The 22,962-nt window shown below is 38.3% G+C and overlaps 1 protein-coding gene across 1 annotated transcript in view; it reads left to right on the top strand.

Moving 5' to 3' along the window:
• The first annotated feature begins 8,373 nt into the window (after positions 1-8,373).
• Positions 8,374-22,962, top strand: part of myo10l1 (myosin X, like 1) — a 72,750-nt gene continuing 58,161 nt past the window's right edge. The window contains exon 1 of the mRNA XM_051896760.1: positions 8,374-8,980. Coding sequence (XP_051752720.1) covers positions 8,960-8,980 — 21 coding nt within the window. The 5' untranslated portion in view covers positions 8,374-8,959. The remainder of the gene's footprint in view (positions 8,981-22,962) is intronic.

The raw sequence follows: 22,962 nt of genomic DNA, 5'->3' as shown, positions 1-22,962 counted from the left end.
GCCTCTGTTGTAAACCCTATAGGAGCATTGTATGTAACAATATATACATATCATAACATATTTAACAAGTTATGAAGTAAAATATCTAGCTTCCGCTAGACCGCCTTCCGTATTCAACGTACGAAGAAAGTGTAAAACTCTTGCAGTTCAAAAAGCTTACACTACTTCCTACGCCTTCCCTATTCAACTTACGGAAAAAGTGTAACTGACGCGACGCCAGTTTTTACTTTCGTCGTAAGTTGAATATGGACTAGAAACTGAAAAAAACAATACTAGCCACTATTGCATTACTTAATAGCAAATAAAAAATAAATGCTAACATGAAAATAGATACAGTAGTTCACTTGATTTTGATGCCCTCCTCTCGGATGCAGGTCTTGAAGAGGCTGGATCTTAATACAGCTCATGTATTCATTTCCCGTTGTCCGTGCTTCAGTCTGGAGAGCAGTGAGTGCATGTTTGTGAGGGAGAGATATGATTTATATGGCACAGGGCTTTACTCTGTTATGCTTCAGACATTTTCATATTAAGGATTGAAGAGGATCAAGGTGCATACATGAATTTATAGGACAAGCATTTATTTCTGTATTGAGGGATAATAGAAGAGAGCGTATGCTGGGGGGGAGAATCTTTTTTTTTTTTGTAATAAATTTGAAAGATTGGATAATCTTGGATTTGGCATGGGAATGAAGTGAGGTTAGCCACGCTGAAGTCTTTATTTTTGTCTTTATCTTATAGGGTGGTTTATAACAATTTGAAAATGCAAGAACTGGAAGGGAATGTATTCTAACAATCCAATGAATACATAGATTAGAGGTCAGGTTTGTTAATATATTCACACCTGAATAACACACTCTCTGTCTTGGTCATATAGTGAAATCATAAATCTGTTTGCAATCCTTTCAAATCTTGTGATGATCCGAGGGCTCTCAACTTGATTCCTTCCTCATAGCTCTCTGTAAACACAATAAACATTCACTTTCCCATGGATGTTCTTCCTGTGGACCGGTTATAATTTCAGATCACACACTTATTCTTTAATGCAACCCAAAATTGAGGACAGTGAGACTTCTAGACTTTTTGATCTTTTATGCTTTTTATGCATGTGCAGGAAATACTTTGTATTGATTTTTGTAATACAAAGTGTTATATACACTCAAAAAATGTTTTTTTTTTTCCAATGCTGTTCACTTTATTTAAACAATTTATTTTGATTTAACAATTTTTCTGGTTCAAATGTGATTGCTTCATGTTAAATCTTTGACTTAACTTGATGTTTTTATTTTGAAATAACATGTTTCAATCAAGTAACCCAATCAAACAGGACTTTCACTTCCCATCATGCTTTGCAAAGGGGCTGAATTGGGAGAGTAAATGTTGAAATAAAGTGTTATTTTATGCATTTTTTTAGCAAGATGAGAAAATGGAGAAACTTGTTAAAGGGTTAGTTCACCCCAAAATGAAAATTCTGTCATTAATTACTCACCCTCATGTCGTTCCACATCTGTAAGACTTTCGTTCATCTTCAGACCACAAATGAAGATCTTTCTGATGACAGAATGCTGTCAGATTTCCTTCCATTGACTGCCTTTGTAACTGCCACTTTGAAGTGTCAAAAACTTCATAAAGAGATCGGAAAACTAATCCATATGGATCGAGCGGTTTAGTCAAAATTTTCTGAAGAGAATTGATCACTTGTTATGATAAAAAGATTTAATTTAGGCTTTTACTTGCAACATTGATCGGCGAACATAAGCAGAAGCTCAACCTAACCTGAATAATGCACAAGAGCAAACCTCTTCCAGAAGCTTAAACACGAGAATTAACCTCACTGGCTATGCAGTATGTTTGAGCTTCTCAAACCTCAAATTGCTTTAATAATAAAGCCACCACTATGGTAGTGCTCTGGGTGAAACCAGTATCACTTCTGGACTGCCAACACCAAACTTTACATGTATAAAGAAAAGTTATATTTAGTTTGTGTAAATCACAGGACCTAAACGGGAAGCATTATTTGAATGTTTGACTATTTAAGTTAAACAAACCATTCACCAATGATTCTAGTTAGTTGTACATGGTTTTGGTCATGTGGAACCACTGTTTTTTGAGTGTATAAAGTAATTTAAAGACATGGCATACACTGTAAAAAATCTTTTTGATTTTATTAAACTGAACTTAATTTACTGTTTTTATCCAAATGATTTGTCCATTGTATTTAAAAAGTAAAAATAATATAAAATAATTTTTTTCACAGTGTAAACATTTTTTTAATACCAAGAATTAGGTTAAATGGGGAAAAAAACATATAAAAACACTAAGATTTTTTACAGACTCACCATGGCGATCAATGAAAATGATTTAATGCATCATAAAATCCACCCTTCCTGTCTATTGCAGAACCATTATACCTCCAGACACAACACCCAGCACTTAACTACAACATTAACAGTCTCATGGCCAGCTCAATAATGGTTATTGATTGATCTAAGATCAATGGTGAAGATGCATACTGGCTTATTTCTCTAAAATGTGTACAATTCCATCAAAATACCTAATCATGGCTTATAGCGTTTAGCAAAGCAAGTGTCACAGTTATTATTATTGCAAACCCCTGAAAATGTCTCATAGATATACAGACCTGGGCCATTTCTTGAGTCCAGAATATGACTGTTTACAGGCTTTTTCGTCTGTAAACCCCAAATCAATTAATGCAGCGTAGTCTCATGTACATTCAAGGCGAGGCATTTGTCATCTTAGCCAAGACTCTTGTCTGTCTGTCTCTCCAGTGAACATACACATAGGCACCTGAATGTTTCTGTTTTGGCAATTGCCAGTAGAGATAAAAAGATTTGCAGGCAAGCTATCTTCAAATTCCAATGACACAACTATTTGATTCTTTTGTGTGTTTTTTCTGATAGGTAACTAAACATCAACTATTATTGCATGCATTATAAGTTATTGAAATGACTGAACAAAACTGGGGGAGAGATACCATATTGCTAGAGGCACTGAGATTTTAATCTGTTCCTATGCTTTAGACAAAAGGATAATCTCATTACGCTAAGGCCTCTGTTGATTCACTGAATCAGAGGGATTTATGGTTATGTGTATTGGCTAGTGCCTTTGATTGACAGTAATCTGTTTGTTTCTCACCCAGTGATAACAACAGTATCGACAAACTTTTACTACTTTCAGCACTAAAACATCAGTCTGCAGAGAGGAGAAAGCATATTCAAATGAGAAGATCAAGCCTGAAATGATTTTAAAAAGAGTAGAATAGAAATGTGGCTGTCCAACTGTTTCACTACACGATGTTGGTACCATTTTCTCAGGTGGCTCATTCAGATGCCACCCTTTTTTGAAACAGTTTAAATGGTTAGTTCACCCAAAAAATGACATTTCTGTCATTAATTTCTCACCCTCATGTTGTTCCAAACCCGCAAGGCCTTCGTTCATCTTCGGAACACAAAGTAAGATATTTTTGATGAAATCCGTTAGAAAGCAACGAAATTACCACATTCAAGGCCCAGAGAAGTAGTAAAGACATTACGTTAAAATAGTCAACATGACTACAGTGGCTCAACCTTAATGTTTTGATATGCAATGTTGAGAAAACACTCCTTAAAAGTGAAATGATTTCTGTAAATCCAGTGGTCAAATGCTTTGTGCCTCTCAATTCTTGTAATTAGCCACCTGACTTCTGGCTGTGTGTGCGATTTCACAAATCTAGAAGACTTTCTGAATGTATATAAGTAATATGCTTTTTTAGAAAGGAAAATTTAAAACATGAAAAAGAAGAATTAGGATTTAGAATTTAGAATCCAGATTACATGCAATCAGTTACTATACCCAGTACTGACTATACATATAAATTAAAGGCACAATATGTAAGATTTTTGGATTAAAATATCCAAAAACCACTAGAACAGTGTTATATATTTTGTTGACTTGTGTACTTACATTATCCGAGATGTTTCCAAGAATGTTTAAATCCAGAGAAATAAGCAATTTTAACCAGGACACGGACCGTGTCCGTGCGTCGCCTATCAATGTCATCATACCTGCGTTACCCTCGATTTCAGGTTTTATTTTGTAGAAACCATTGAAACACCAAAGATGCTTTGATATATTATATGTTTTATTAGACAAGGGAACAACTGTCTGGATACATTTATAGACAGAAAACTAATCATTGTTATATAGCTCAACATGTTTAGTCTTATTGTTTGAATCTCGTTTTCTTCATTATATTAATATGATATTCTAATATCGATCTAGCTTACTGCAGTGTGCATGAAGAGTCTCTCACAGCAGCCGCCGAGCGAACGCACAGAATAACGTTATAACATCATTATCAACACACTCAAATGTATCTAAATGATAAACAGCGCTGCGTTACCTCACATACGTTTGACCAGAAGAAGCGGAAGTGGCGACTGCAGCATAATAAAAGTTCCTCTGCTCTCGAGGCGTGTGTTGCACTCGTCTCTCATTAGCAATCGCTTCAGCGGCAGCACAGCACTCGCCCTGCTCTGATTCATACTACAGTAACTTTAATAATCTCATCCATGAACATGATTTCCGTCCGAGTCCTGTCGGATTCTTTTCTCCTGGCTGTGAGGTGAAGACGACACCTCCCATGATTCCGCGCTCAATCTCGGCGTCATCAAGCTATGCCTTTTTTGAATAGGCGACCTCTAGTGGTGAAAAATTACATATTATACAAATTTCTATAGGTGCCATTTCAAATCATCAGATGTTTCTGAAATTATGTTGTGAATATGTTGTATGGTGTTTTTCTGTATTTATAGAATTCTGTATTTTGTTTTCTTTAAACTTAAAAGTATATGGCATTTTAAATATAATTCTAAAAATATAAAATTGTAACCCATTTAAATTCAAATTACAATTATGCATTCTGTTTTCTACTTCAGGTTTGAATGGAAATGAAATTTAAAAGAATTGTCAATTCAATTCTGAATGGTGCACATTATGGTCTTATTGCACAAAACCAGTTGTGCAGAAAATCTATGATGGTCCAACCGCAGGGCTTGTCATATAGTATATCACATTCTTCTCATCTGCCTATCCACTTAAAATGACATCACCCTGAGAGTCCGATTGATGTCACATTAAAATGACATTTGATTCCGAAGTACACTTTTGGGATATGCCTCCCAGTTTTCTAGCTTTCTCTGGCTCTTGCTGTTAAACGTGGAGCCCTATTAACTTACTGGATCTTCCCCCTTTAAGCCTGCCAGTGTATCACTTTATTGTTTCACTGTTTTAGAGGACTTTATGAGCATCATGCAACACATGCTTGTTGAAAGCGAAGCATCAGGTGAATGATTAAGAAGCCTATTCATGTTGAATTGAGTTGTCACAGTAGGAGAGTGATGTTAGTGAAGGGGGGACCATGTGGAACTGCCCCAACACTTAAAAATAAAGCAGCTCCATTCACCAGGATGAAACAAAAGAGACAAGCTTCCTCTGAACGTGAGGCTCTGTTACAGTGGTGTGACCCCAGCCCACGTTCCACAATGGGAAGCAAGGGATAAAAGGCTGGAGGAGACAAAGAGGCGACTGCAATACGGGTGGTGTGCTGCAGGCTACACTGCTTACTGGGAGGCCCCTAAAACCTCCAGGGCCTCCAGTGACAGGCATGAGCATACAATAGAGAGGCCTGGGTAGGGGAGGCTCATTCTTGAGTAGAGTAAGCCGCATCTGGGCTCCATAGTCTGACCGTCTGGAGCACAGACGAGCATGCTTCTTGCCATCACATAAGTGGATATAGTTTTGGCAAGCATAAATAGATGATCATAAATATTATTTTGGTTTGCCAGGAAGCTCTATAAGTGTCAATACTAAAGCTTTTTGACTGCCTGAAATAAAGTTTCAAAAAATTATGTAACCAACCCCCTCACCTTTTCTCCCAAAAGACCGCAGGTTAAAAGCATAATGGAACAGGTGGGGGTACTCACATAGCCGATACTCATTTTGACAAAAAAAGAAAAATAACCTAAAAAGTGTGTGTGTGCTTTAGGGTGTAAAATGAGCATGACTTTCGTTTAGTCAATTTAGTGATGTAAGTGACCATAGGGATTTCACATTGTTTTCTTCACAGCTTGTGTTTGTCAGATGATACAGACATCAATCTTCAATGCACATCTGATTTAAACATGCTACAATGTATTGATTATACTTTGTACTTCGTCTTGCATGGATTACGATGCATGCTTGTGTGTCATGAATATCATCGGAGACTTTTTGACACCTTATGAAATTTCTCTGATGATTTTTAGGCGAAGTTGCAGTTAGTTTGAAGCAATGAATTTATTTTTTAGCATTCAAATGACTCGTCTTCAAATAGTGTAAAGAAAAAAAAAAGAAAGAATTCCAATATCTCAAGATTCTCATTTAGACCAAAAGAAAAAAAGATTGTCTGTGTGTATTTGTGTATAGTAGAACCCCATAATTTCCACCCTGAAGAAAAAAAAAAAAAAACCCTGGCAGAGGTAGTACATTAACAGTTAAGGATCTGCTCTTATAACATACATGTTCAATCTCTACAGAAGAAGAGGTAACCCAGTTCCCATCATAATCCTGCTCCATAGTATTTTAACTCTGAGAATGACATGCAGTATTGCTCCAGGGGAGCTGTTCCTGCAGTTAGTGTGCTATTAGGTGCTGAATGAAAAGTGTCTGTCAAATGGCTTGTAACTCCTCAGGAAAACCTGCTCTTTGTCTCCCTTAATTGAAAACATCACAAAGATTTACAGCTCTGCAAAGTTACCAATGTATCTGCAACTCTAAAGAGTCAGCACTGAAGTTACATTGAGGCTGAGAGCATTTACAGGTTTTTACTCAAATATTTCACTTTTTCTTTTGTTTCAATGATATGATGCTAATTTTTTGTGTTTGAACCTCAACATTCAAAAAACAAACAAAAAACATGTTTTTCATATATACAATAACTAGAACACAGTTCTTCTATATGATTAAAATGTTAAAGGATTAGTTCACTTCAGAATTAAAATTTCCTTTTTTACTCACCCCCATGTCATCCAAGATGTCCATGTCTTTCTTTCTTCAGTCAAAAAGAAATTAAGGTTTTTGAGGAAAACATTCCAGGATTTTTCTCCATATAGTGGACTTCACTGGGGATCAACGGGTTGAAGGTCCAAATGTCAGTTTCAGTGCAGCTTCAAAGGGCTCTACATGATCCCAGACGAGCTAATAAGGGTCTTGTCTAGAGAAACGATCAGTCATTTTCTTAAAAAAAAAAAAAAGTATATACTTTTTAACCACAAATGCTCGTCTTGCACTGCTCTGTGAAATTTTTCAAAAATTGTTATTTTTTTTTAGAAAATGACCGATTTTTTCGCAAGATAAGACCCTTATTCCTCGTCTGGGATCGTGTAGAGCCCTTTGAAGCTGCACTGAAACTGCAATTTGGACCTTCAACCGTTGAACCCCATTGAAGTCCACTATATGGAGAAAAATCCTGGAATGTTTTCCTCAAAAACCTTAATTTCTTTTCGACTGAAAAAAAAGACATAAACATCTTGGATGACACGGGGCTTAAGGTAAAAAATGTCAAGGTGGTATAAACGTCCTAAAATTTTGAGAAACAAGTAAAAAAAAAAAAACATAAAGCAGGAAATGATATCACAGAGAGGAACCCTGTATACCTTCTTCACTGTGTGTTCATATCTCCTAAAAATATCAAATAATTTGCCAATTTAATGACATGTTTAGTTCTGATTGTCAAACGGTAAAGCCACAAGAAAATATCATGACTTCAAAAAGTCAAGTGATATTTGTAAAAAAAAAACAATGCTTTTACATAGTAAAATGTTTTAAAACCTTTTTTAAAAATGAAAATAATGATAGTGTCTTTATGTATTTGCATGTACATACAAATCTATTAAGAACGCATATGAATAGTTTTAAAAATTTGTCATTTTGGAAATAATTATTTGTCACTGACACTTAAAAATTCCACAGTTCTTCTTGGGCTAATGAATCCGGATTACATTTTTGGTCTCTCAAGCTGTGGGAGATAAGAGTTTAATGATTTAATACATCTACCATCTGCTTTATTTGACTTTTATGCAGAGAGTGACCAAACTAGCACTTTAACATAGTAGTTTGAATATGTTGCAAATATGAACTTGTTTTCAGAGCCTGCAGACACCGCAACACCTTTTATAAATGTGAATTGATGAGTGAATCTGCTCTACTCCACCCACTGCATGAGTCTCACTTCAGCTATGCATGGCACATGCAGAAATATGTGTCAGTAGTGCTACCATGGAAACCCATCTGAGGGGGATCGCAGTACCACATCCAACACATGGGATTTCAGATCAGATGAAGGAATCTTGCTGAAGCCTATTCTACTGTATTTTAACACATAACGCTTTCGATCTCATTTCATAACGCATCAAAACGCACTATACTATTTGCTGTATTATGGATTCAGAGTATTGCTGTAATATCTGTCATGTTGTTTATTTCTGTGAAGCCATATTTCTTTCATTTTACTACCGGTATGCACGGTAAAAAGGGCAAACTTGGGGGGCTGTCTTTGCGCGCGGTGCGCCGCCCAACCGGAGATGCGCGAGCGGACACTGGCTCATTCGCTCTGGTGCGGACACCGGAGTCAGCAAGGCATGTGTTTGGACACCGGCGTTTCGATTAAATAGAAAAGACACTTACAGAAACGAAACACCTGAGCGTTTTCCTTTCCCACCGGCTGTTATTTGCCAACGGCCGTTTCTCGCGCCATCAGTTGTTTGAATTGCCACCTCACGCAGGATTGCAGCTCCCTGCTCTTCGTAAACATTCGTGAATGGAAAGCAACTGCAGAACAGATATACATCTTGTCAAACGTTTCTCGAATCCTCTGCAGTTTTGTGATTGATTAGCTGGATCCTCTTGCATCCTCTGAGGGAAGATGGAGACCTTCTTCGCAGAGGTGGGCTCATTTTGTAATGAAGAGAACGTGTCATTTCATCTGTTGTGCTTTATGTGCAATGCAAAAACAATAGATTATGTGCTACATTTGTGAAATATTAACCGGTGGACAGCTTAATTATCATTGGCTGTGCCTCGGGATGTTGCATGTAATGCTGTCTCTTCCTATAACAGTGCCATTCCTTTTACATACACACAAGCGTTTTTAATGTTTGTCATTTCAAGTGCTTCATTAAAAGCGACCAGTGCGTTATTTCACACGTTGACAGTAGTTTATGGTGATGTCGCGTGCATCGGTGACTCGCGCTCGCCTGGGCTGTGGCGCGCGTGAGGGGGGAAGGGGCTCGCGCATTGAAGCAGAGGCAGGGTCTCTATCTGATATGATGCTTCTTCAAGGTTTTCTAAACCTCTCCCATTTTCCAAATTGTTGATTTTCATGTATCTACATTATTTGTTATGAATTAATGACATGAAATGTCTCTGATTCCAAAACCAGCGCGTGTCTGTGTTCTGAAGGCTGTCTGGACATAATTGGGATTATTCCCACATTCCATATTCAGAGCATTCACCTTGAGCCTGATAGGAATTGTTCAGGAGCATATATGCAAGGGCTCATAATGAACCTGCCACCCTGAATGCATGGTGGTTTTGTTTACCTGATCTGTATTCTGCAGAACAGGCCTCACAATAGCATCTATTTGTTTCATTTCTACCTCTGCTTCTGTCTGTAGCTATACCATTTGCTTCTCTTTTTCATTTACAGTATACAATTAGATTGGGATGCCCAATTACTTGATTAGATGATTTTGTCATTGCTCCTTCTCTCTCTGTCTGTTAAAGGGTTAGTTCACCCAAAAAATGAAAATTCTGTCATTAATTACTCACCCTCATGTCGTTCTACACTTGTAAGACCTTCTTCATCTTCAGAACACAAATTAAGATATTTTTGATTAAATCTGAGAGGTATATGACTCGTCCATAGACAGCAATTTAATTGCTACTTTTAAGGTCCAGAAAGGTACTAAAGACATCGTTAAAACAGTCGACGTGACTGCAGTGGTTCAACCTTAATTTTATGAAGAGACGAGAATACTTTTTGTGCGCAAAAACAAAACAAAAATAATGACTTTATTCAACAATATCTTCTCTTCTGTGTCATTTTCATATGTTGTTTACGTCCAGCGCCTCCAGGTTTTACGTCAGAACGCCGACTCATTATTGGCCGGCTCCTGCGTCAGCATCACGCGCATGCTCACGTGATCAGCTTTGGCCAATACTGAGCCAGCATTCGGACGTAAACACGGAAGCCTTCACTGTGCTTACTGTGTCAACTGTGTAAGGATAGTGACAGGGAAGAGAAGAGATTGTTGAACAAAGTCATTATTTTTGTTTGTTTTTGCACACAAAAAGTATTCTCGTCGCTTCATAAAATTAAGGTTGAACCACTGCAGTCACATCGACTGTTTTAACAATGTCTTTAGTACCTTTCTGGACCTTGAAAGTGTTGATTATATTGCTGTCTATGGACGAGTCACATACCTCTCGGATTTCATCAAAAATATCTGAATTTGTGTTCTGAAGATGAACGAAGGTCTTACAGGTGTGGAACGTCATGAGGGTGAGTAATTAATGACAGAATTTCCATTTTTGGGTGAACTAACCCTTTAAATGCACACAATCTTTGCACACACAAACACCTTCATTTTATCCAATACTGAATTACGGCATCCCCATTAAGCCATTTATCCTCTTGAGCACATGCTATGTGTCTCAAATGGTTTTAAGCAGTCAGCATTTAATCTGTCAGAGTGGACAGCACACTAACACAAGGCTTAGTGAGTAAATGACATTAATTTATGATGCAAATACTCTGGATATTCTATTTATCCGAGAGAGGAGTTGGAATCTATGTGTTTATCGCTATGCTATAAGAAACTGCAAAAGTAGGCTGTATGATGGCTGATAGGAAACTTTTCTGTCTATGGAACTGGAGAACTTGATCTTTGTATCCTTCACCGATTACTGTCTGGAAGGGCCATTAATTTAATTTATGGGGCATTTACGGTGAAATCTGTCTCTGAGGTTCTAATTGCTGGTCTTTCCAAGTGGCTCAGATAACCAAGATGCTAATATGAGTACAACTAGCTAGCTGGTTCTTGCCCATGCCAAAATGGCTGCCAAGATGGGAGTTGCGAGTGGTTGGCAGGTGTTTCATGTTGTTTCTAAGGTGTTCTGAGTGATGTTTAGTGTGATGCTGTGCGGTTTGGTATGGGTGCTTACAAGGGCATTGAGAGGTGGTTGTTTACTGGACCAAGTCAACAGCAACTACTTCCTTGTCTTTTGATTTCCTAGTCCATAGAAATGGCTCGCGTCCATTAGCCCATAAGTCCAAAATAGGAAGTATGATTAAAAAAAAGCCTTAGCCAATGTTAATGTAGGGGTCAGAGGTTAAACTTTCCCCCAAGGGAGTTGTGTATAGACTGACACTTTAAATGGGGCAATACATGTAAGATGCAGTGGCGCACGTAAGCCCCCCAAAATACACGCCTGACCCGCCCACTAATATCCTTATCTCTGCCCAACATCCTAATGCATCATCACCCAAAATAATCTCAGGAGCCCAGAGGTGTTTCCTCAGATACTGAAAGCTCAGTGACCCTTTAAAGCACAACACAGAAGCGCAAACTGCTCTCTTTCTCATTTTTATTTTTCTTCTTTCTTTCTATCTATCTTTTAGCACCCCTTTTTCTGCTGTCTGCTCTGCGGTGACAGTTCAGGTTATCATTTTGGTGACTCGACAGTCAACACCTCTAGTCCCCACAGCAACATTAGAAAGGAGGCATGTTTTATCTTACTGGGTCACCCCATGGTCCTAGTGCCTGGACTTTGATTTTGGAATCATATGGAGCATGTGGATTGAAATGAACTAGATTTCCAAATTCAGAAGGGATTGACATTATATTTTATCTGTTAATAGAAAAGTCAAAATGAACTGGTAATGATTAAGGCGTGTGTGTGTGTGTGTGTGTATATATATATATATATATATATATATATATATATACTGTACATATGTAATATACAGTGGACTTGCTTCCTTTTCATAGTAATTTTCTAATGTAGACCAGAGATTAAAGTTTTAGTATACTGACTATATAGCTCTGCTCTGTTCAGATGAGAACTGGATGTGAAGGCCTACATCTTTACAGGAGTTTCTATTTTTATGCACAGATTTTTACAATCTCAGTTCAAACAACAATCTCCTCAAACTCTGTCTCTTTGAGTTCATAAATAAAATTGTAATAATAAAGCATATTTAATAAAGCATATTTCATTTGAAGACTTTTTTATCCAAAGAAAGTCATTCCAATATGGTGTTGGGTGTAACAGCCAAATCAACAGCGACTGAATTTCTCCCAATCTGGCATCCTCTTCTCGTAACAATTTGGCAAACCCAACCTTGACCTTGATGTCAAGAGTACCAGAGCTCCTCACTTATTCTTGACTGTGATGTAAACCCTGTGTGAGAGTAAATCCTAAAATCATGGACAGATATTCTATTCTAATAGAGAAAATCACCTTCATCTTTGAGTCAGAGCTGTGGTGGGAATTGTTGGGTCGGGTTTTTTTTCAGGTCAAATTTTGTCTTTAATTTAATTACTTTATAAACTTCTTGAGTCTCTGTGCACTTAAAATTACTCAACCAATACTAAGGGTCCGTTTACTTTACACGACACCGTTTTCTACTAAAAACAGAAAACTTTTTATGTGTTTTGGCTGTTCATTTACACAACAACAGCGTTTTGGGGGCCTGAAAACACAAACTTTTAAAAACGGGTTTCAAAGTGCAAATTTTTAAAAATGATACCGTTATCATCTTTGTGTAAACTACAAAAATGCAAATTTGTGAAAATGGTGACGTCATGTGCATGCGTATTACGTGTTCGGTCTATAACCATGTAGTTTTTCATTACAAAGTGGCATTGCGAACTACTGGCCTGGCATGAATAAAACAGTGTTTTTAATCGTTTTTGTGGATCCGTGTGAATGGGGATCGTTTTGACAACGTGGTCGTCTGTATGTGAAAAACGCAAAGGAAAAACTTTTCCTTTTTAGTACATTGTTGTTGTGTAAATGTTCCCCAGTATTTCCAGAAATGCTTGCAGACACAATTGTGCCACTTTGGCATGTCCACAATCAGAAACAACACAGCAGTGGTAAGTGGAGAGTGCCAACCCAAACTGTTTCTCACCAGACACAGAGACCTATTTATAAACATGGGCTGGGGGGTAAAAGCAAAAAAGGACAGGAAGTCAGAGAAAAGAGTGCTAAAGAATTGAGAGGAAAATGGAGAAATAAAAGAAGAAAGATACTAGAGCAAACACTGACTATCTCTGAACTTATGAATGGAATGGATGTTGGCATGTCATTTACATTTTTATGGCTTTCGGCCATTAATATAGAATTCTAGTGTAGGAAAACTAATATATAAAAATAGGAACTCATGATGTATCGGTACCATGTATTATCAGCCGATGTTAGAGTTTTTTTTATTATTTATATGTATTGGCCTGTATTTAATATTTAGGCTTATTTTTATAATCTTTAGCAAATAATCTTTAGCAAATCTCAAAATAAATATTCTTTTTCATAGATTTCTTATGGATTCTTGTGAACCTCTTCGTCTTTAATGGCGATAAATATCCAGGATATCATCCATATGATGGTGAATTTTGTGTTTTTGTAGTTTTTATTTTGTATATTATAATGTTCTCATGCCTAAATTCACTTGTAGCTTTTAAGTTTTAGTTTTTAGTATTTTTTTAATCTTTTTTTTTTAGCATTTTGTTCATCCCAATATGAAGTTGTTTGGTAGATAAAGTGTGAGAAAGGTGTGATTTGTTGACAGGTGGCAGGAGCTTCAGCAGATGTTTCACAGAGCAGAAAATAAAGATAATTTGATGTGTCAAATGAGAAATCTGTATCATCCTCTATTACAGCATTACAGAAACTGTGTGTGTGTGTGTGTGTGTGTGTGTGTGTGTGTGTGTGTGTGTTCTTCCAGGTCAGAGCAGAATTCATGTTTCATGATGACATGAATTGGGTGTCCTCTCTTGCTCTCTGTATCGCTGGTTCTGAGGAAATCAGCCACTGGAGATGTGTGACCTATATTTCCTAAGCAGCTTCATTTGAAAGCGACGGCCTTGATTCGTTCCACTGTGAATTTCTCTCTCTTTCCCTCTCTCTGTATATCCTTCTCTCTTAACACAACATTCTTTTACTGCTGTCTCTTCTCTCTTTTGATTCATCCATTGCTGCAATGCACTAATTTCACAGGTTGTTTGAAGTAGAGGGCTCTAGCATTGACTTATCACATACTGTGAGGCTTTGGAAAAGACTGGTACCATCAGCTCTTAGAGATATTCTCTCTGTCTTCTTTGAATTTTTTCCCCTGCGCTTGTTTGGTTGCTGTTGAATAGCTTAAATGTGGTATGATTGTGGATTGTGTGTGTGTGTGTGTGTGTTTACCACCTCTTATCTTGGAAAGTTTTCCTTCCTTCAAGGGGATAACTATTGATCTTCAGTGTGTCAGATTCTCATTTTCAGATTAGAAAAGGCATTTCTCAGGGATTCTTGTGAGGCTCCACTACACATTATTTCCTGGGGAGCGGAACCTCATATTTTAGCAAAGTGTGCATTGAATCTTCAGAATCTCGCCAGAACTATTACATTTGGAATTAAATTAAATAAAACTAGTATTTTATTTATCTTACCTGGGATTTTAAAACCATTAATTGTTCTCAGACATCCAAGGATTATCAGCTGAAAATATTTCTTATATGTTTGTTTTTACAGAAGACATTTGGTGGTCAGATATATTTTTAAATAATGGTCGATAAACTGTGCAATGAACTGTTTTCTACTTTGCTGTTCTTGTTTCATGTCTTTTGTATATCACTAATAATTAAAACTCTAATCATTATTTATTTATTTAAAAAGTGAAACAACTGCATCATTTATTTAAAGGGGTCATGAACTGCATTATTTTATTATTTTATAATGTTTCCTGGGGTGTACTAATAATGTTAGTATGATTCTTACATCAAAAATTGTCATAATTTAGAAATAAAAGGCATTTTTCCAACCCTGATTTTATCCCTCTGATTTGAGCGCTCTGTTTTAAGGGGCGTGTCTGCTGTGAGACTTCAGTGTAAATGCCCACTGCTGTGATTGGCTGACATCTTTGCATATGAAATAGTGAAGTATTATATGTGGAACACTCTCGAAAACTTTTAGCACCTTTTTACTATTACAGCTCTCAAGGTTTACTAATTGTGAAGTGTTGATGATATAATTATATTTAGATTGTGGCATTAAAGGTTGCAGTGATCTCGTCATTGTAACTCGATTTCTGCACACTAACGAATGCTTTCATCATAACTAACAGACCAAACACAATCCATTGATTCTAACGGGAGTTTTGGCGAGAGTCCAGACTGATTGACAGTTCCAGCGATTGTAAAGGAATATATATATATATATATAAATGTCTTTGGGGAAAGAAGTATTGTTTGTTAATTTAAAATCTCAATTTAAGGTTTGAACCAATCCATAAATATAATTTGAGAAAAACTAATCAATTTGGCTGTAAAAAAAATAAAAATAAATAAGTCCAAAACAAAGTATATTTTTTTCCAGTGTATCCATATAATAAGCAGGATAATGATTCCTGATCCACCCTGTCAGGATTTATTTTGCGATAGTGATTGGCTGACTGTACATTATCCCAACCTTAAAATACTGTAGCCATATTTAGTTCCAGTTCACCCACATAACTGTGTTACAGGATCACGAACAGGATATGCAGTGACTATGAAGGGTCTCAAAATCAGGACGGAGGCAGAGACATAGAGAAAAACTGAGATCTACTGCACGTGTGCGCACTTGTGTTCACAGTTAGAAAGACCAGCAGAGAGAAGCACTGAGCAAAGTTCTCTCTCTTGACCCAGATCAGCCGCCTCCGCCTGCCTGTGAAGAGCAGATCTGACAGACCGCTCCAGGGAAAAGTGCAAATCTCTTTCTACCACAGCTGATGCCACGTGTGCCCCTTCCCGTGTCTCCATTCCTCCTTTTCCTCTCTCTCTGTACATTCATGGCATCATTATATGGTCTAGTCATTGTTCAGATCCCTTGTGTATAATTAGAACGGTCTCTCATAAAGTCTCACTCATCTGGAGTGATAGCTTTTTCTTTTATTCAAGTCATTTTCTTTGAGGCTGTCAGAATATGAACTAAACCCCATGCAGAGAGAAACCAGGGTGCCTCAATCCCAACATTAAGTCTCAACCTCTGATCATTGCAGGGTTTTAACCTGGGCACATTTTAGAACCAGAGGCCCTTTAGCTGTGGAAAATAAGGGTCACACTTGGTTTCTTTTAGGAAAATATAGGTTTGAAATGTCTGACTACCAAGTCAAGTCAAGTCAAATTTATTTATATAGCACTTTTCACAGTACACATTGTTTCAAAGCATCTTTACAGATGATCATGATACAAGCTATATTGTATATTGCTTTAAGTGTACTGGGTGTATGTGGATGAAGTTGGACATGCAGTATATATCCAACTTTATATAAAGAACTGGGTGATAATATAGTTATATTTTGTGACAAAATAAAAAATCAGGCAGTTTAGATTTGATACACCCAAAAATGAAAATTCTGTCATCATTTACTCACCCCAATGTCGTTCCAAACCTATATGTGTTTCTTTTTTTCTGCACACAAAAGAAGATATTTTGAAGAATGCTAGTAACCAAATAATTTTGTTTCGTATTGAGTTCATTGTATTTTATGTTCATACAGCGGAAGTCATTGGGAACTGAAACTGTTTGGTTGTCAACATTCTTCAAAATACCTTCTTTTATGTTCCACCGAAGAAAGAAAGTGATACAGGATTAGAACGACATGAGAGTCAGTAAATCATATATATATATATATATATATATATATATATAGTCGCCTCATTGTCTGTTTCTATAGGCCGTGAACCCTGAACACTGAAGAGCAAGTTGATTGTGCATCTGCAACTGTAGTTATACACAGTTATGAATATCTATATCTGCAATAGACTTCAGCAGATGATTTTCAAAGGATTTAGTTTATCTTAATGTTGTTCAGTGTTTTGACATCTTGGAAAACTCTTTTTACTGTGAGTGATGACAGCATCTGAAATGTTGACCTTTCCAAGATGGCAGATATGTCGACGTGTGGAGCGGTCGAATGTGGCATCTAGGTTTAAATATTTAAGGAGTAAATGATAGAATTTTTATTTTTTGGTTTCTAAGCGATCCTTTTAAATTGAGAAAACTAAAATCTAAAAGATATTATCACTATGTGTTTTCTTAAGTGGTTTGTTGCAACCATCAGCTTAGTCTGCTCAAGAGCTAAAACAGGAAAAGACAGTCTGACCTGATGTGGCCATGCCGTCTGAGGCTGAGACTAGTTGGCAGGTGCTAACAACACTGACAGAGTTGCTGTTATAAGAGGTTTTCCTACATAATAATATCATGTGGTTAATATTGTAACTGACTGTTTATATGTATAGATATACTACTGTTCAAAATTTTCAAAGAAATTGACATTTTTTATTCAGCAAGGACATGATTAAATTGATCAATAGTGGCAATAAAGACATTTATAATATTTATAACATTTATAAAATAACTCAAGATTTATGTTTCAAATAAGTGATATTCTTTTGAACTTTCTATTCATCAAAGAATTTTGAAAAACAACTTATCATGGTTTCCATCAAAAATGTTATTGATAATCCCAATATTGATAATAATAATTGATAATAAATGTTACTTGAGCACCATATCAGCATATTAGAATGAATTTTGAAGGATCATGTGACACTAGGGTGACCACCCGTCCCGCTTTGCATTGTACCGCACAGCATTTTCACTCCTTGTCCCGCATGTCGCATATTAAGAAAATGTCCCGCATTTTCATCAGTCTGTTGGTTTTTAATTATATTAGGAAAACGTGCATGCGTTCTTTTGCCTTTTTAAGAAAGCATTTTATTTATTCTTTTTGCTGTGTAGTTTTTCGCCTATATTTAACAGCGTTTCGACAGAAGTACCATCCCGCCTTACACAAATACGACAGCTGTTTTTTTAAATCCTATCCAATGGTTGAAAAGAAAGGAGTAAACACGGTCACTAATAGGTTGTGACGGCTGTCAATCCAAATGTGGAGCTTTGGTCAGAACTGTGTTATGTTACATTGTGATGTAATGGTGTTTTCTGGAAGGGACTACAGAAAAAGTATTTTTATCAGCTGAAAGGCAGAATAAAAATGTTTTTATTAAGTTAGATAGACATTATATAACAGCTTCAGGTTGTGTTTTAGTGTTGGTAACATGTCTCACATTGTCCCACACAAACTTAGTAATCGTCCCACATTTGGTTTGTTTGATGGTGGTCACCCTATGTGACACTGAAGACTGGAGTAATAAAAAACAGCTTTGCCATCACAAGAAATACATTTTAAAATATATTAAAATGGAATAAAGTTGTTTTGATCAAATAAATGCAGCCTTGGTGACCATAAGATACTTCTTTCAAAAACATAAAAAAAAACTTACCAACCCCAAACTTTTAAACAGTAGTGTACAGTATATGAACAGAACTTTCTGTATGTTCAGTAAGATGAGCTGAGTAAGGTGAGAGGAAGGCCTCAGCACATGTGGAAGAATATGTGTGTATGGGAGAGGGAGAAGTACCCATCAGAAGTGAAGTGAGGTGGCTCGAATCAACAGTACAGACACAAACATGCAGGGTAAAAATATACCCATGCTGCATTTGACTTTTCCCTGCAATATTTTTTCTTGATCCTCTGGACAGGCATTCAAAAATCAGTCCAGTTTTATTCGTTATCCATCTGTGTCTTAAATCAGTCCAATTCCCCAATGCAATATTTCAACTTTAATATTTAACCTACTGCCCTGTCCACTCCACTATTGCCCTAGTTCACACCCAAAACCTGCTGCCACGACCATGCCCCTCTGTTGCCATGGCAGCCGTGTGCTTGTGCTAAACCCTCAAATGGAGAGGTGGCAGCTCGGTGGGATTATTGTAACACAGCGGGTTATTGTAGTGATTATAGTACCTTATAATGCTCACAGAGGCCAGGGTCATCTATCTGAATCTTCCTAGGGAAATTTTGTGGGAAATTGCTCTTGTGTTATGTCTATGAAACCGGACAAATTGCACAAGCTTGCGTGTAATCTTTTGGTAGATTACCAGCTTGTGTATTCTCTTTCTTGTTGGTTGTATAGGCCTATAATTATCAGAATGCAAACAGCTAGGCCTGCGATGTAATTAACTCCCTTTGTCATTACAACTGCAGCTTTGGCTTTCCTGATTTAGCATCGTTTCCCCTGTGATTTCACCCTGCTGTGATTAGAGCCAAAATGGATGACTTCACGAGCGTACCATGCTAACCCAACACTTTTTTGGGTCACTTATTATGAGACACTGCTTTTAAGGATGAATTTCATTTTATATATCATAAAAAATAGTTTTACATAATGAAATTTAAGCCTACAGTATCTTATGAGCATTTGAACTTTGGCATTAGTTTTATGGATTATAAGCACATTATCCCCTAGATTCTCATGACTGTAATGCATCAAGATGTGTTACATTTTTTTGTAATTCCACTTATTCTCAATGGTGATTCACATGATAATCACATTACTGTAATACTGTAATTTTTGGATGTTTCTAATCCACATAAATTAGGTACAACAATGCATAATAAGTACACATAATGAGAATCGAGGAGAAATTTAGAAGAAACTGCCAAAATGATGAATTCAAAAAAGTTAATGGTTCTTACGATTAGACTTCAGTAACTTTTTGAAGGAATTGTCCAAAAATGAAAATTCTGACATCATTTCCTTGCTCTCCTTGGGGTGCTGTGTGCAACGGGCATGCAGTTTCGGGCTCCTGGACTGGACCTTCGCTACACTAGCATTGCAATTGCCTGGAGTTGCTGGCAGTGCTGTTCGCCCTGTGCTGGTTTTAACCATTGTTTCAGTGCTAACACGGGTTGATCCGCACGGGCAACAATGCAATTGTTGCGTACATCAACCGCCAAGGCGGGGTACTCTCACGTCTGTTTGCCTCCCAGGAGTCCTCCCACTGCCAGTTGTTCTATTCCCTGACGGAGGGGACCCTCAGCACAGATGCGCTGGCACACAGCTGGCCCCGGGGCCTACGCAAGTATGCGTTTCCTCCATTGAGCCTGCTCGCACAGAAACTGTGCAAGGTCAGGGAGGACGAGGAGCAGGTCTTGATGGTTGCGCCTTACTGGCCCACCCGGACCTGGTTTTCAGACCTGATGCTCCTCGAAATAGCCCCTCCCTGGTGGATTCCCCTAAGGAAGAACCTGCTTTCTCAGGGACGGGGCACAATATGGCACCCGTGTCCGGACCTCTGGAACCTCCACGTGTGGTCTCTGGATGTGACACAGAAGGACTTACATGGCCTACCACTGGCGGTGATAGACACTATCACTCAAGCTAGAGCCGCCTCCACCAAGTGCTTATGCTTTGAAGTGGAGTCTGTTCGCTGAGTGGTGTTCATCCCAGTGGGAGGACCCCAGAAATGCCCGATGCTTTCCTCCTCGCAAGAGAGGTTGGAGCGGTGGCTGTCCCCCTCCACCTTGTCACCACCATCGCAGCACATCACGATGGCAGGTCACTTGGAAATCACGACCTGATCATCAGGTTCCTGAGAGGTGCCAGGAGGTTAAATCCTCCCAGACTGTGCCTAATCCCCTCCTGGGACCTCTCTGTGGTTCTTTCTGGTCTACAGAAAGCTCCCTTCGAGCTGCTTGAGTCAGTTGAGCTTAAGATCCTGTCTCTAAAGTAAAAGCTTCTGACTGCTCTCGCTTCCTTCAAGAGGATGGGGGACCTGCAGGCATTTTCGTTCAGCAAATCGTGCCTTGAGTTCGGGCCAGCCCTGTCTCACATGATGCTGAGGTTGACCCACTGGATAGTGGATGCCATCGCCTTGGCGTATCAGTCCCAAGGGGAGCTGTGCCCCATCGGAGTGAGAGCTCACTCCATTGGGGGTGTTGCCTCCACCTGGGCGTTGGCGCATGGCGAGATACTACAATCTCAGAGTGGAGCCGGTTTCTTCAAGTGTGTTGGGTACAAACAGAAAATGTGCAGGTAGGCTCGCTTGCAGTGCCATTCACCTCTAACAGGGGGATACAAATGTCTTCTGGTGTCTGACGCCAGGCCTAGTACTCGTGTGCATGCATGGCTGGCCCTTGTACTGGGCTAGATGCCCATATGCAGTGATTCCCCCTTGGTAATCCCATATGTGTATTGTGCACAAAACGGTTTCCCTGTCGGTAAACCTGTCTTTCCCTGGGCAGTTCTGCTCTGCCCCATCTCTCTATTAGACTAGGCACACTTCCCCAGCGTTAACAACACTGCATGGCTGAAAAATATGGGAATTGAGATCTGAAGCACTCTTCCCCATGAAATGTCTGATAGAGGAACAGCAGCTACGATCATCCCCAGAGTTAATCCTGTTCGTATGGAGGACTGTTTTCCTTGGGCTTACGTGGGGTGCTGGGTAGGTTACGACTGTGTAGAGGGCAGTTGCCAAAAGGGCACACAACAGCTTGCCAGCATCTGCGTCTCCGATACTCGTAACACAGTTCAGAGGCTGTGGCGCTTTCCACAGGGACTGATGTAACCCTCATTCCCTGAAGGAGGGAACGTAGATGTTACATCCCCCCTGCCACAGCCCACTAAATGCCCGGGATCCTGTCTCGGCTCCTCATGAAAACATAAACGAAGTTAGTAATGCTGATCATATTTATACCCGTTTGTCAGGGTAGGTGTGACTCGGCATGCAAATCTCACTGGCCAATGTCCATTGGCTAGTTTAGTTACCACTCAGAAGTGATTTGGATCCTGGGCGAGACCCCGTTACATCAGTATCAATGTAACGTCTCCGTTCCCTCCTTCAGGGATCGATGGTTACATCAGTAACTGAGACGTTTCTAACACAAGATGTGTTTCATGGTGCTTTTATGTCCCTCATGAGATTCATCCATAATTCACTTTAAAGGAACACTAGATTCCCGAGATGTGCTCCACCATACCAGACATAATTACTCATTTAAAAGAAGTGTGATATGGCTTGTTTCTAACAAAAAATTAAACTTAAAAGCAATCAAGCATGCAGTCAATTTATAAGTATGCAAATCTACCTAATGGATTTCCTTTTTTGCATATATCGATCGTTTGACACTCAAGAAAGAACAATGCAGCACTTCCAGAAATGCTGCATACAGTAACATCTGTCCTTTTCTGTACCGGTAGTCCACACATTCCCACTCTGTCCAGAGAACATATATCTGCCCTTGATGGACAATTAACTCCTCTATTGCCATGGTGAACCGCTTGACCGTTTAGATCTCTGCCTCGCTCCTTTTCCAGATGCATAAATCTGTCAGCAGGTCGTTAAAAAAAGACATACTGGCTTGGCAGGGTGGGGGTCTCCAGACAGGTGTCTCATTTCTTAGTCTTCAGTGTTCCTGCTTTTAAATCAAAATGGGGCATAGGGGTAAGAGAGAGAGACTGAGTGAAGGACAGAGTGAGAGGAAGGAATTGAGAGGATGAGGAGAATAGATTGTTGAGATTGAGACTAAAAACAGTCTATACCGGCCCATCACAAACCACAGTAAATAATCCTGCACAATGTTTCACATATTGTATGCATAAATTGATGTCTTTAATAGCTGTTTTTAATTGAACAATTCCATTATATGCCCACACTGAAAAAAAATATAGTTTGGGCCAACTTAAAATAAATGGTTTAATTTGTTACAGCCAAATTTATTAGTTCTTCTCAAATTCTATTTATATAAATTTTGATTTAATATTAATCAAA

This window comes from Ctenopharyngodon idella, chromosome 6 (genome assembly GCF_019924925.1).
Source record: "Ctenopharyngodon idella isolate HZGC_01 chromosome 6, HZGC01, whole genome shotgun sequence".
NCBI classification, from domain to species: Eukaryota; Metazoa; Chordata; class Actinopteri; order Cypriniformes; family Xenocyprididae; genus Ctenopharyngodon; species Ctenopharyngodon idella.
This window is presented reverse-complemented; position numbering and strand designations above follow the sequence as displayed.